Raw genomic sequence first — 12,218 nt, forward strand, 5'->3', positions numbered from 1 at the left:
GAAAAGAATACATGAGTTTCAACATTTTATACAAATAAAATCTGATGTGTGTCATATGTATGCAGCCATATGTATGCATATACATATGTGAATTAATGCCTTGCAAACCCACCTTTAAAAATATTTATTGCTTTAAGTTTTTATGGGAGTCTCTAAAAGCTTTGCACGTCTAGATAATAACATTTTCAAATGTTGGATAATTATTGAAGCACCAAATGTTCAGGCTCTTTTTGCCACAAATATATTCAGTGATATTTGTTGCTTAATGCAGCATAAAAAATGAGGGAATTCAAAGAGGTGGTTAAATCAATTAGAAACTTCAGCTTAGTTGTTTTACTGAAGAAATCAACCAGAAACACCTTTTTACATGAAATCAGTGATGAATATTATGATTTTTTAAATATGTTTACAATATTTATTCTCTGATGATGTTTGCTATATACCTAAAGCAAAATACAGCAACACTTAAGCCGTATTCACAAATATTACTTAATATTACATGTTTCCATGTAAAATACATTACATTTCTGAGATTTTTTCTTTTCAAAATATAACATTTAACTTTACTGCTGTAAGGTGACAAAATGTGAGAACATTTTGAATTTTGTTTAATTTTATTTTGAAATGTAATAAGTAGAAATTGATCACCTGGAGTCAAGCTCCTGTTGATTATAAAACTACCTGGTTGTAATTCTCTCCTTAAAGAGATATATTGACTGCATAGGAATGTTTCTGGATGAGTCTTCTACAGAGAAGCAGAAATGTTAAGGCCTTCTTTAACTTTCCCATCAACCATATGTTACAAATACTTAATGTGGAGTTTTTCCTCCAAAGTAAAAAGAAAAAACAACCTCACCAATTGAAAGTTAAGCTTATTAAATGAGGATGTGCATGCAAAGGTTTAGCAGGAAGACTGCCACTAATCGTCCTAAAATTTAAAGTTTTCTCTGTTTTTGTGTAGATGTTTGGGTGTATTTTATGTCCCATCCTTTCCTTTCGCTTTTGGAAACCCCAACAGAAACTTTACCAAAGTATAATGCTAAGACAAGGATTCAAACTCATGCACTGGAGAGGATTCATGCTGTTCAGGCAAAATGAGGCATAATCACTCTTCAGCATTTCTCATACTGCTAAGATGCAGAGATCAGCTAGTGGACTCACAAACAAGGTCCTATAGAGAGAAGACGTGTTCTCACAAAACACGAGGCCCGCAGAGCGCCTCTCTTTTAAGTAGCCTGAACCCAAGTTCCCCTCGAAGACGCTCTTCAGAGCAGCGAGGAGGCACGGAGGAGAAGAAGAAGAAGAAAAAGCAGAGGAGGCTGAGAGGAGAAAAGTGAAGCCTGTGCTTCATCTGAGCCACTACAGACAAATGTGTGCTTGCTAATAAAACAGAGTTCCTGTTGTTACTCTCAAACTAAACACAAAGTAATCTCAAACACAGTTAAGGTGTCATAATTTTACAAGTTTAAATCTTTTGTAAATAATTCAAGAATTTGTTGAATGTGATCAGTTTAAAAAGCTGCACATCAAACAGCATATGAATGTGCATAATACAAACAGAAATACATAAGGGATCATTTCTTCTACTGTAGAAATAAAAGTCACAAAACAAGTAGAAATATTAATATTAGAGACTCACCAATGGCTAACAGGAGTTATGCTTCACTGACTGTATTGCTGTATTTATATTTGTTTACTTACTGCATTAACAGAAAAACTGTCAACAGTTTTGCAAGTTTAGTTGAAGCAACCAATCACATTAACAGAATAAAACCAATTTAAATGGATATGTCAGATTTGCAACTGCTTCACATTTTAGGACAAGATGGAAAATAGAGTGAGAGAGAAGCAAGAAAGTAGATAAGAGAGATTACATTTATCTATAATTTTTAACTTCAAATAAAGGTAATTTAAACAAACAAAAAAAGAGAAATCAAGTCTGCTGTAACCATTAAAGTTTCACAATATTCCTAAAAATGAGTACACTCCAAGTCTTAAAAACCGATTCATTAGTTCCACTAAAAGCCTGTAAAACCTAAAATTAGCTCCGTTGATTATAAACCAGACTGACTCACCGGCAGGTTTCTGGCTGAATCTAGGAAGACTATGAGCACTGCGGACGAAAGCCCGTCAGTGGAGCGAGAGCCGTCCGCCCTGATCTGCAACAACGCCTGTGAGGGAAGAAGAACAGATCAGATCAGAGAGGCACTTTTCCTCCATATGGCCCATGAACCAGAGTCTGGTTCTGAGCAGAGTCTGGTTCTGAACAGAGTCTAGATCTGAACAGATTCTGGTTCTCACCAGAGTCTAGATCTGAAAAAAGTCTAGATCTGAACAGAGCCTAGATCTGGCCAGAGTCTAGATCTGAACAGATTCTGGTTCTGACCAGAGTCTGGATCTGAACATTGTCTGGTTCTGAACAGAGTCTAGAGCTGAACAGATTCTGGTTCTGATCAGAGTCTTGATCTGAACAGAGTCTAGATCTGAACAGAGTCTGGTTCTGTTTGGAAGTATATCTGTGCAGTTGTACCTGGTCTAACTTCTCAGGTGAGGGCAGCAGACACAACCACTCCATCTTCAGGTGCAGCTTTCCTTTGGGAACTTCTTCCAGATTAAACCACTAAGAGGAGGGAAAAGTAATCAATACTCAATATCTGATTGTATCATTTTCCGGCTCAGTCTGGGAGCATCCACTACATTTTTTAAAAGAAATCTTAAAGTTTCTTAAGAAGGCTACAAAAACCTTATTTAAAAGCATATTTTTTAAATCAATATCAATCAATATTGGTTAAAGCTTATAACTAGACGCCTTAAAAAAAGGAAATTGAGTAACAAAGAAAGAAAAATACTGTCTTTATTATAATGAAAATTATTTCAACCAATATTTTATATTTTTGTATTATATTTCTTCACATCTCAGCAAGTTTATTTTAAAAGCCTTTTGCTCTTCACTTTTTTTAACATAAAAAAGTCATAATTAACACACACTTGCTTATTAACTTTATTATACGTTATTTTTGATCTTATTGTCGTGTGTTTGTTCTACAAACCATATTGATGGACAACATCTTAACATCTAAAACTAGAAAAATCTAAATATTTGACAACAAAAACCTAATTGTTGTTGAGTTCAAGCAGCTGAAGATCTTTGCATCCATCGAGGTATTACAATTTTAACAGAAACAATTAAAGAAAGAAGATTTTTCCCTTGCAAAAACGCTTTGCAAATTCAACAATTATTACTAAAAACTATGAAAAAATAATCACCTCCTCCACAATTTGTTCCTTCTTGAGTTCCGTCATGTCGATCATCACACTGAAACACAAATTGTAAAAACACGTCAGCTCAAAAAGTTTTACAGAAGGACAAATGCTTTTTTTAGCTTGTATGCATTGTGTGCACAATTATTTATGGCATCATTTAACATTTATCGTGTTGTTTACAATATATTGTGAAAAATTTATTATCATGATAAATTTCAATTAACGTTAAATAAAACTGTCTAAAATGTTAATTTTGCCATATTCTGCAAAAATGATGTGGTCAAAATGCTCACTGACCTAATAATGGTGCACACAGTGTAATAGTTAATGAAGGCAGTTTTTACTTTCAGTGAAACAAAAAGAACCTACTTTCCCAGTTTGTCATCTTCATCTGGGTCTTCATCAAACAGTACAATTTTCATCGTTTTTGCCGTGTTATCGTACATCAAGAACTGAAGAGCAACACATAAACAAACATTAATACTCTCTTCAATGTCTGCTACAAACTTCTTAGGGACTGATAACATTAAAAAACCCGCTAAAAATCAACCGATGAACATCAATAACAATCCGGATGTACATCCTACATAAACATCTTCAGTTTACGGCATAACTAAGAGCAAATCCTCTAAAAAGAAGGCAGGAAACTGAGTCCAGCTCACCTCATGGACCTCATTCCATCTAGGATTGAGATTCTCTTTGATGACTTTGCTCTTGACTTCCTGTGTGCCGAGCTGGATGACTCCATATGGGTCGGACTTGCCCTTGATTAGTCCTCCCAGGAACTTGTCCTTGCCCACTAGGTCCTGGGCCTCAATAAAGTGGATTCGTACCAAGGCCTTAAGAGTGAGAAAATGGAAGAAAAGTTGATGAAAAGTGGTTCTCAAATTCATTATGCATGTAACCTGCTGTTTAACAACTAAATTTTTAGATAATTTGCTTTCAGCTTCCACATTGTCCTCTGACATTTTGACTGTGGGTCGTTCCACAGAGGTCAAAGGTCAATCTTTGCCTCGAACAGGAGTTGAAGATGTACCTACATTAATGTTGTCTGGTAATAATCTAGTAATGTTTTATTTGATTGAAATTAGTTCCAGTAGATTGACAAATAACGTCTGTTTTAATCTTCTTTTAGTGTTGTAGTTTGGCTTCTGTCTAGCAGAGGGACACACTGGTCATCCCTAAGAGGAGCCAGTTGATACAGAAATAAAGATGGCGGGGGTATAGTAGAATGGAGAAAAAACAGTTCAAACAGGATTTGATTTGGGGTGCGAAATCAACTTTATGTGGCTTTGTTATGAAATATAAACACTTAAACTCCTTAAAGTTTTACCTTAGTGGCAGAGCAGCGTGAACATCTCAACCAAAAATTACTGATGAGCAACCACTTTATGTTTATTATGTAATACAACTGACAAAAATAATGTTGAAATTGTATGATTTTTTTTAACCGAGCCATTTTTTAAACTTAGCCCTTCATGCTATGGAAAAACAGCTGGCACTAGATACAAAACAAAACTCAGATTTTTAAGGAAAAATATCAACTTTAGATTAACTCTTCAGTTTATGACTTGCATCCCTATCTGTGTGTCTGTATCAAAAAATTTGACATTTCTGTTCCAGAACGCACAAGAACTGTGTGTACCAGGAGAGTTTTCCTTGTTTAGAGTGTGTGATACCTCTGGAATGGGGAAGCGGATTCTGGCCAGTTCAGCTGCTCCCACCAGAGGGATGTTGAGGCGGTTTGGCAGCACCAAGTAGCTGTAGATGATGTCCTGGATGAGGCCGTCGCACAAACCACTGGAGGCACAGAAAGAGACAGAAAATAAAGTAAGATTTCAGTAAAAAAAAAAAAAAAAAAAACCTGTTGCAAAAGAAAAGAACAAACAGAGTCTACTTCATTCAACAACATTATTGGACTTAATGGCAAACTTTTGTTAGGTCAAGCAAAGGAAGAAATGATGGAGTCGTCATTTTGGGTTTTAGAGCGGCAACATAACACAATGTTACTCAAAATGAGTCATTTGATGTGTGTCTAAACACACAAAACTACCAAAATAAACTCTACAGATTTGACAATAAAAAGTATATTTCAAACCTAACCTGACAGAGGAACAAGACTTAGTAAAAGTGTTTTGACTTTGCTCTGCTTTCTTTAGCTGAGAGTTTGTCTGTTTGTGGCAACAATAAAACCATAAAGTTCCAAAGAAACTGCAGAGACCAATTGTAGAAACATATGCTACGGTTTTGTTTTTTAAAAAACTGCAAGAAAAAAGAGCAATAATTTACATTTCTGATTAAATCAAATTGGGCTTCATTAACAACTTAGCAGATTGCCTCCATGCCAGTCTGCTATCATGCTGACATTCATGCAAAAGGAGCCCCAACCAAGAACTAAGTGAATCTATTCTGCAGTATATGTATGTACTATTCAGTTAACTGACATTTCTGCATTACAAATCATTTTATTTATGGTTTTATATAATATTAATATATTCTAAGATACTAGAATATATTCTCCATGTTCTTTCTGCATGGAGTTTGCAAGCTCCAAATTAACATCTGATTACTAAGTGGGTGTTATTTGTTGGCATCTATTTGAAGAAATAGATGTTTGAAATTTATTTTTAATTTATAGTAGCAATTTGCACCAATCTGATGGTAAATAACAGATTATAAACAATAAGTATTCATGTTGGTGAACTCATATGCTTATCTATTCAGTAATTCAGCAACAAAAAAAGTTTTCTTTAATTAAAAATGTTGCTTATTTTGTCAGTACATGGTTTTATATTAAAATATCATTAATTACAGACCCTGAAATTAATCAAGCCCTACCACAAATTAATATACATATTCTAATTTACTGAGATACAACGTTCATGTGTATTTCACAAACCATCTCCTGACATTTCACCAGTTTTCCTCTAGGTGGCAGCAGAATCCAGCCTCTGATCACCTAAAGTTTCCCACTGCAGTAAATTAATCTGGATCAGTTTGCGCCAAAAATGAAATACAAATATAATTTTAAAAAAGTATCACAACAATATGATTACTAAGTGAAGAACTAAATATTTTCAGAAACCTGAAATTCTGCGTCCTCTCTATACATTCATAAACATTGATATTTTCAAACATCTCATTATTTTCTCCATTATAGACATGAAGATCACATTTTTTATCTTTTGGGGATAAAATGTTATTGAGTGAACACGGCTTCACACACGCATGGGGAGGAATAGGAGGGTGGGGCGACGGATGATCAAAGCACGCAGTGTAACACACACACACACACACATAAACACGCAGCAAGTGACTTCCTTCAAACTAGTTCAACGAGGAAAGCAACATTTCGCTGGGTGGAGTCTTTCAGAGCCAATCTCTGCCTAAAAACAAACAGTAAACAAAGGAAACAAATGCAGGTCTTCGCAGGGGCGACGTCTCACTCACAGCAACCTTCTGTTGCTTTAAGGTTAAATTAATTTTTCTCAAAATTTGGAAGAAAATACGTAAACAAACCGTCCACCAGTCATTTTTCAGGTTTGCATAAAAGGTTTTACCGGTTTGCATGAAGTACGACAGAACCTCGCATTATGCAGCGAGGTTCTTATGCATCCACAAATTTGGATATTTAATATAAAAGGGCCGTAATACGTCCTTTCATTTCCCAACCACATGTTGATGCAGCTATCATATAATTTCCTGGTTTTGAGTGTTGCCTTATACCTGCCAGCCTCTCGGTGTGAGTGGGTGGGACCACTCCTGAATACTTGTTTATCCCCACAGCTTGCATGTCCAGCAGAGCAACCAGATGGTCGGGTTTCAGTTCGATACCTAATATACATCAGGAGGTGTGAGAGACTAAGGCGTGCGATTATGTGTGAATGAAAAGAGGCTTTAGTTAATGTGTTTAGCATAATCAGGACAAACCTTCAGTTTTTTAAATCCTTGATGGTTATTTGCTCACAAAGAATAGAAAGCAAAAAGTAGCCTCTCATTGTGGAGGTTTTAGAGTTCATTTATTACTGGACAATCAGGACACAAAAACAATAAGCTGTAAAGATATAGCTCTTTAAGGTAAGCTACAGAGTTGCTTTCTCTACTGCTTTTGAGTAATAACTGGGGTGTTTTAAATTTATTAAATTAATAAAGTGAGTTGTTCAACTAAAACAGTACTTACGATTTAACTACACATGCACTGATCTGATATTAATATCTATATCGGCCCCGATATCGAAAATAATTGTAGATCAGGAATCCGTGGCAATGTTCCCAATCCATAAGGGCAGATCTCTTCAGTCTAATTGTGTGCTTTGTGTCCTGAGTGACATCATGCTTTATTATTTATTTTACACTATATTTAGGGTTCCTAGCGGCTCTTTCTGAACCATTTGAAAGATTTGTTGCGGTTTATTTTTACATGTTTGACCAAGGTAGTCAACTGTTTCTTTACTATAAAACTGATTTTATCCACTGATCTTAACTATAACTAAGCCCAAAAGAACCTTTTTGGCTGATAAACAGTCTAAATAGGTATTTAGGGTTCTATCATTGTAGACATTTTTATGTAAATTTGTTTAGTTCCGCATTTTTTGCCTAAAACCGCCTCAGTGCTGCCCCCTTTGGTCAAACAGCAGAATGACTGTTAGGACAGATGTTTACTTACTTAACACCTGGAATGTCCAACATGTTCGTGAGTCCCGTCCAGTTAATGTCCAACCTCTGGAAGACAAAAAGTCAGCATCAGTTTAATTTCATAAAATGAAAAATAATGGCTACAAAAATCAGAAAAAGATACAGAGGAAACATTTTTTAAGTACATAAAATAATAATTAAATGCATCTATAACAGTTTGTGCTGGTTAATTTGTGGTCAGGCTTAATGATTCACACATTCAGTTCCACATAAACCACAAGAAAAGATACTAAAACCATAATAAATACAACAATATTTGACATTACTTTGCCCTACATTTAAAATTGTATCAAAGTTCTGCAGGCTTGAGTATAGAAATATCTGGCAACCTGATGTACATTAGAGGTTTAACAAGCTTTTACTCTTTAAACGTAGGTGCCTGTAAAAACCAAACAGAGCTGCATGTACAAACTGAGACATTATTTGGTCGAGAGTAAAAGTTGATTTGAGGGCGATTTCTCCTCAGCTCCTCACTGCCTGCAGTGAGCCAGCAAACAGCAGCTCAGGAGCTTTTAATTCGATCGATATGCTCATCAATACAGGAGGGCAGCTCAGGTTCACAGACAGGAAGGACATGATGAAGGCTAAATCCAACTCCGTCTGCAGATATTATTCCAACTATGATGAGAAGTTAAAATAAAGATCAGCATAACAATAATGTCATTTCTTCTGACAGGTTCAGTCGATCATAACTCCTGTCATCAGGTGGGACTTCATCTGTGGACGCCTCAAACAGAAAATAAAAATCCTCATCAAGTTCAGCTGGAGCTTTAATTCTCTTTAGCAAGTTGAAAACCCCCAAAAATTCATCCAGCTCCATAAATCCTGTCTATAAAATCCAGACACACCTTAACAGCTGCAGAGAAAATCTGGGTTTAACTCTGCAAACAGAACTTTAACTTAGGTGCTGCTCCAGCTTGTTCTTGTTTGCATCACAAGTTGCCAATTATCTCTGATGATGAAAATAAACCCTGAAAAGCTGGTACATGATCCTTCACACTCTGCACAAAGTAAAGGTGTTTAAATGGCTGCCATCTTGTTCAGAGCAGGAACTTATTAACCTGCTTCTCTAACCCAGTTACTGGGCCTTTATAGGAACCTAAACTGGGTCTTCTGGGGAGGAGGACTGGATGAAATCCTGCGGGGGAAAGTGACCTGTTTGAAGAAAAAAGAAAAGATTAACAGTAAACAATAAGTTCTTCCTCTGCTCCACCTTTTCCAGGTTTCATTGAGTGACGAGTTCAGAGAAAAGTGATCACCCTTCCCAGGGAACCCTGGCAGTGAAACAGACAAATTACCGCAGACATTCCTGACACGCCCGCATCCAGAGGACTGTCGGCTGCAAACTCATCAAGACTCAGTTTAAAACAATGCAGATGTTATTTCAGTTAAGAAATGTCAGAGGAAAAAAAGATCTGCAAAAGAAAACTAAAACAGGAAGGTTACAAAACCTAAATCTGGCTTCAGGTGTGGTTCAGCAAAAACGACAAAAAGCATCAGAACTACGCCCCCCTGAGTGATACATCTAAAAACTCTAGATTTAAACTCAACAGTATCTGAGTTTCAATTGACCATATAAATGTGCAATATTGGAATTACAAAAATTTATCAGCTCAATAGAAACATGGCAATTTCTAAAAACATTCCCGTTTTCAATAAAAACCTTTTGCGGTAGCGTGAGGTGCTTTTTCAAGCAGTATGAAAATTAATATATTTTGCAAAGCTGCAGTGGAATCACACAGAATGAGGAAAATAGAGAGGAAGTTGAACCATTTACCCATACTGATTTCTTTTTTCAATTTGCTTTTTTTTCCAAATTTGAAAAGCAAACTCCAGAGCAGGCCTGCAGTGTTTCAGTCACCAGGCTGTTTTTAGGTTCCTGGCTCAATTCAGAACCAGTGAACCGACAATAACAGGAGTGTGAGTCAGGTGACATTGTTGGCATTTCTATTGAGACACCTAATAATACAGAACCTCGCTGCTTTATCGGCTGTCAGATTATGTTGTGAGAGATAAGAGTGAGAAGTCTGAATGTGTGTCAGTTTGTTCAGAGATAAGACGAGACTGTGAAGCTTTAAAAGGTTGTAAAAGAAACTGTGAAAGATGTTACTGGAGATCAAAAAATAAAAGTAGGAAATGAAATTATGGAAAAATTTTAAATGTGTAAAAGTCTGCCAGTGTTTGTTTCCATCTTGCTTTAGAGAAAAAAATACACCAACTGGCATGAATCTGTGGTTTTAGAAGTAGGCCAGCTTCACCACAGCGCAGCAAACCCAGACTGGGTAAGGAAGAGGAGAAAACAGAAGGGGGATTCCACAGAACAGCAGAGAAAATACTACAGCTAGCCCCCCGTTCACATCAGGCCCAGACCGCGCAGTCACAGTCAAACTTAACCAGAACCATGGATGGATTCTGCAGGGCAGTGGGACTGGTTTTTTCCAGGGCATATTAAAACTGCAGCAGACTTCACTTTAAGAGTGAAAGCAGATGCCAGTCGCTGTCTTTCCACCAATGTTTTTTTATTGAGTATTGCATTAGGAAAGGTTGATGAAATTTCAAAAATCAAAATCCTTCGTGGCTTTTGACTTTTCCAACAAAGAGTTAATGCACAAAAGGGGAGATGGAAACACATCAGCTGAATAAGTTCAGATGTAACAAACCTCACCATCCACTACCAGGTCTGCTCCTTACCAGAGGCACGAGACTCTAAGCCCAGACCCCCAGCTTGTCAGAGAAAGTTCTCCATTTTTCTGAGACGTGTGCTCCATGCTAGTTTGTAATCTCTACATTTAACTTATTACAGCAATATTTGGTGTCACAATCTGGTGAAATTATCTTAGTGTTACTTGATTGATTCGCTCCAAACCAGTAGATGGAAACACACTAAATTAGACCAGAGAGCGCTTCAAAAACAGGAAGCAGACTACAACGCACAGCATTCTGGGTAAATACAACCCAAACAAACACATGAGTCTAGAGCTAGCACTAGGAATGGCTAGTAATTTTTGCTAAAAAGAGAAAAAAGAGAAATCCTACAAACACTAAAATCTGATGCCACTGCATTTTGTTAAGAAGGAAGTTTTGCTCGGTGTCTTCTTTAGAGGTTTTTGTGTTAACTTCATAAGTAGTTCTTGGTACAGCGCCCCCACAGGCGAGGAGGGGAACAGGTTGCTCAAAGGGTTTGGTTGGTTTGAACTGAGGCAGCTGTAAATGTAAAATGTAGCAATTTTGGTCCCCAATTGAGTCTACTGAACACCCTTAGGATTAGGATTATAATCCTTATAATAATCAATACCAATAGCTTTATAATTTAGAAGAATTTCACAATGATTAGTGAAAAACAAAGATTTTATTTATTGTGTCCAAACTTCTTCAAAGTCCACAAGCTAATGTGTGGTTTAAAATATATATATTTTTAAAAAACATTCAGTTTCCACCTCCACAGAATGGCAAAGTGGTGATGGAGGTGCAGAAACCTCTCAAGTTGAGAGGGAATATTTGCATTTGACAGATATTGGTTTCTCCATAAACCCTTTGTTACATTGTTTTTTTTATAACTAGGGCCAAGTCTGACAACTTAATTTGATATACATTGGTACAACAACAGCAGGAGGAGCACAGAGAGAGATAAACTGGTTAAACCAACGAGACGGTTGGTTTCCTGGTGAGTCGGCTGTCACACCACAGCTGTAATACTGAAAGCTCAGCATCCTGTCACAACTCACCAGGCTCACAGGGTGGAGCAGGGAGGAAGAAACAACACCAACGACCAAACAACCACAACCAGCAACAATGCACTGTGGCTGACGGCTTGTGTTTCAGACTGATGATGGAACATCAGTTACCGGTTGGTTTTTTAAACCAAAGATGCAAGGGTTTGAGTAATATTTCTTCAGAAACAAAGAAAAGAGCAATGAGTAAATAAATTAACTAAAATAAACTGTGTTTGATTGTGTTCATTGAGGCTTTAAAGCAGGGGTCCCCAAACTCGGTCCTCGAGGGTCAGCATCCTGCATGTTTTAGTTCTCTCCCTGGTTTAACGCACCTGGATCCAATGATGGCTCATTAGAAGGCCTAAGAAGAACATTAACATGCTGAAAAGGTTGTTGGTACTACCAGGGAGAGAACTAAAACATGCAGGATGCCGGCCCTCGAGGACCGAGATTGGGGACCCCTGCTTTAAAGTCATCATCTGCATCATCTGAAGCTGTTCTTGCATCCTTAGTGTTTAAGTCTAAAACTGCAGTTTTGTGGCTTTG

General features: G+C 37.0%; 1 protein-coding gene across 3 annotated transcripts in view; it reads right to left on the bottom strand.

The window, feature by feature from the left end:
• esyt2a (extended synaptotagmin-like protein 2a) overlaps positions 1-12,218 on the bottom strand; it is a 43,947-nt gene that overhangs the window by 10,140 nt on the left and 21,589 nt on the right. For 2 of the 3 annotated variants that reach the window (XM_032565724.1, XM_032565723.1), the window contains exons 8-14: positions 7,931-7,986; positions 4,944-5,064; positions 3,927-4,103; positions 3,634-3,716; positions 3,268-3,316; positions 2,531-2,620; positions 2,076-2,171 (exon numbers count right to left, since the gene is read on the bottom strand). In XM_032565724.1, coding sequence (XP_032421615.1) covers positions 2,076-2,171; positions 2,531-2,620; positions 3,268-3,316; positions 3,634-3,716; positions 3,927-4,103; positions 4,944-5,064; positions 7,931-7,986 — 672 coding nt within the window. Of the gene's footprint in view, positions 1-1,161; positions 1,264-2,075; positions 2,172-2,530; positions 2,621-3,267; positions 3,317-3,633; positions 3,717-3,926; positions 4,104-4,943; positions 5,065-7,930; positions 7,987-12,218 lie in introns of all 3 variants that reach the window. The other variant, XM_032565722.1, reaches the window with a different exon arrangement.

The sequence above is a fragment of the Xiphophorus hellerii genome, chromosome 6, assembly GCF_003331165.1.
Source record: "Xiphophorus hellerii strain 12219 chromosome 6, Xiphophorus_hellerii-4.1, whole genome shotgun sequence".
In the NCBI taxonomy this organism is placed as follows: domain Eukaryota; kingdom Metazoa; phylum Chordata; class Actinopteri; order Cyprinodontiformes; family Poeciliidae; genus Xiphophorus; species Xiphophorus hellerii.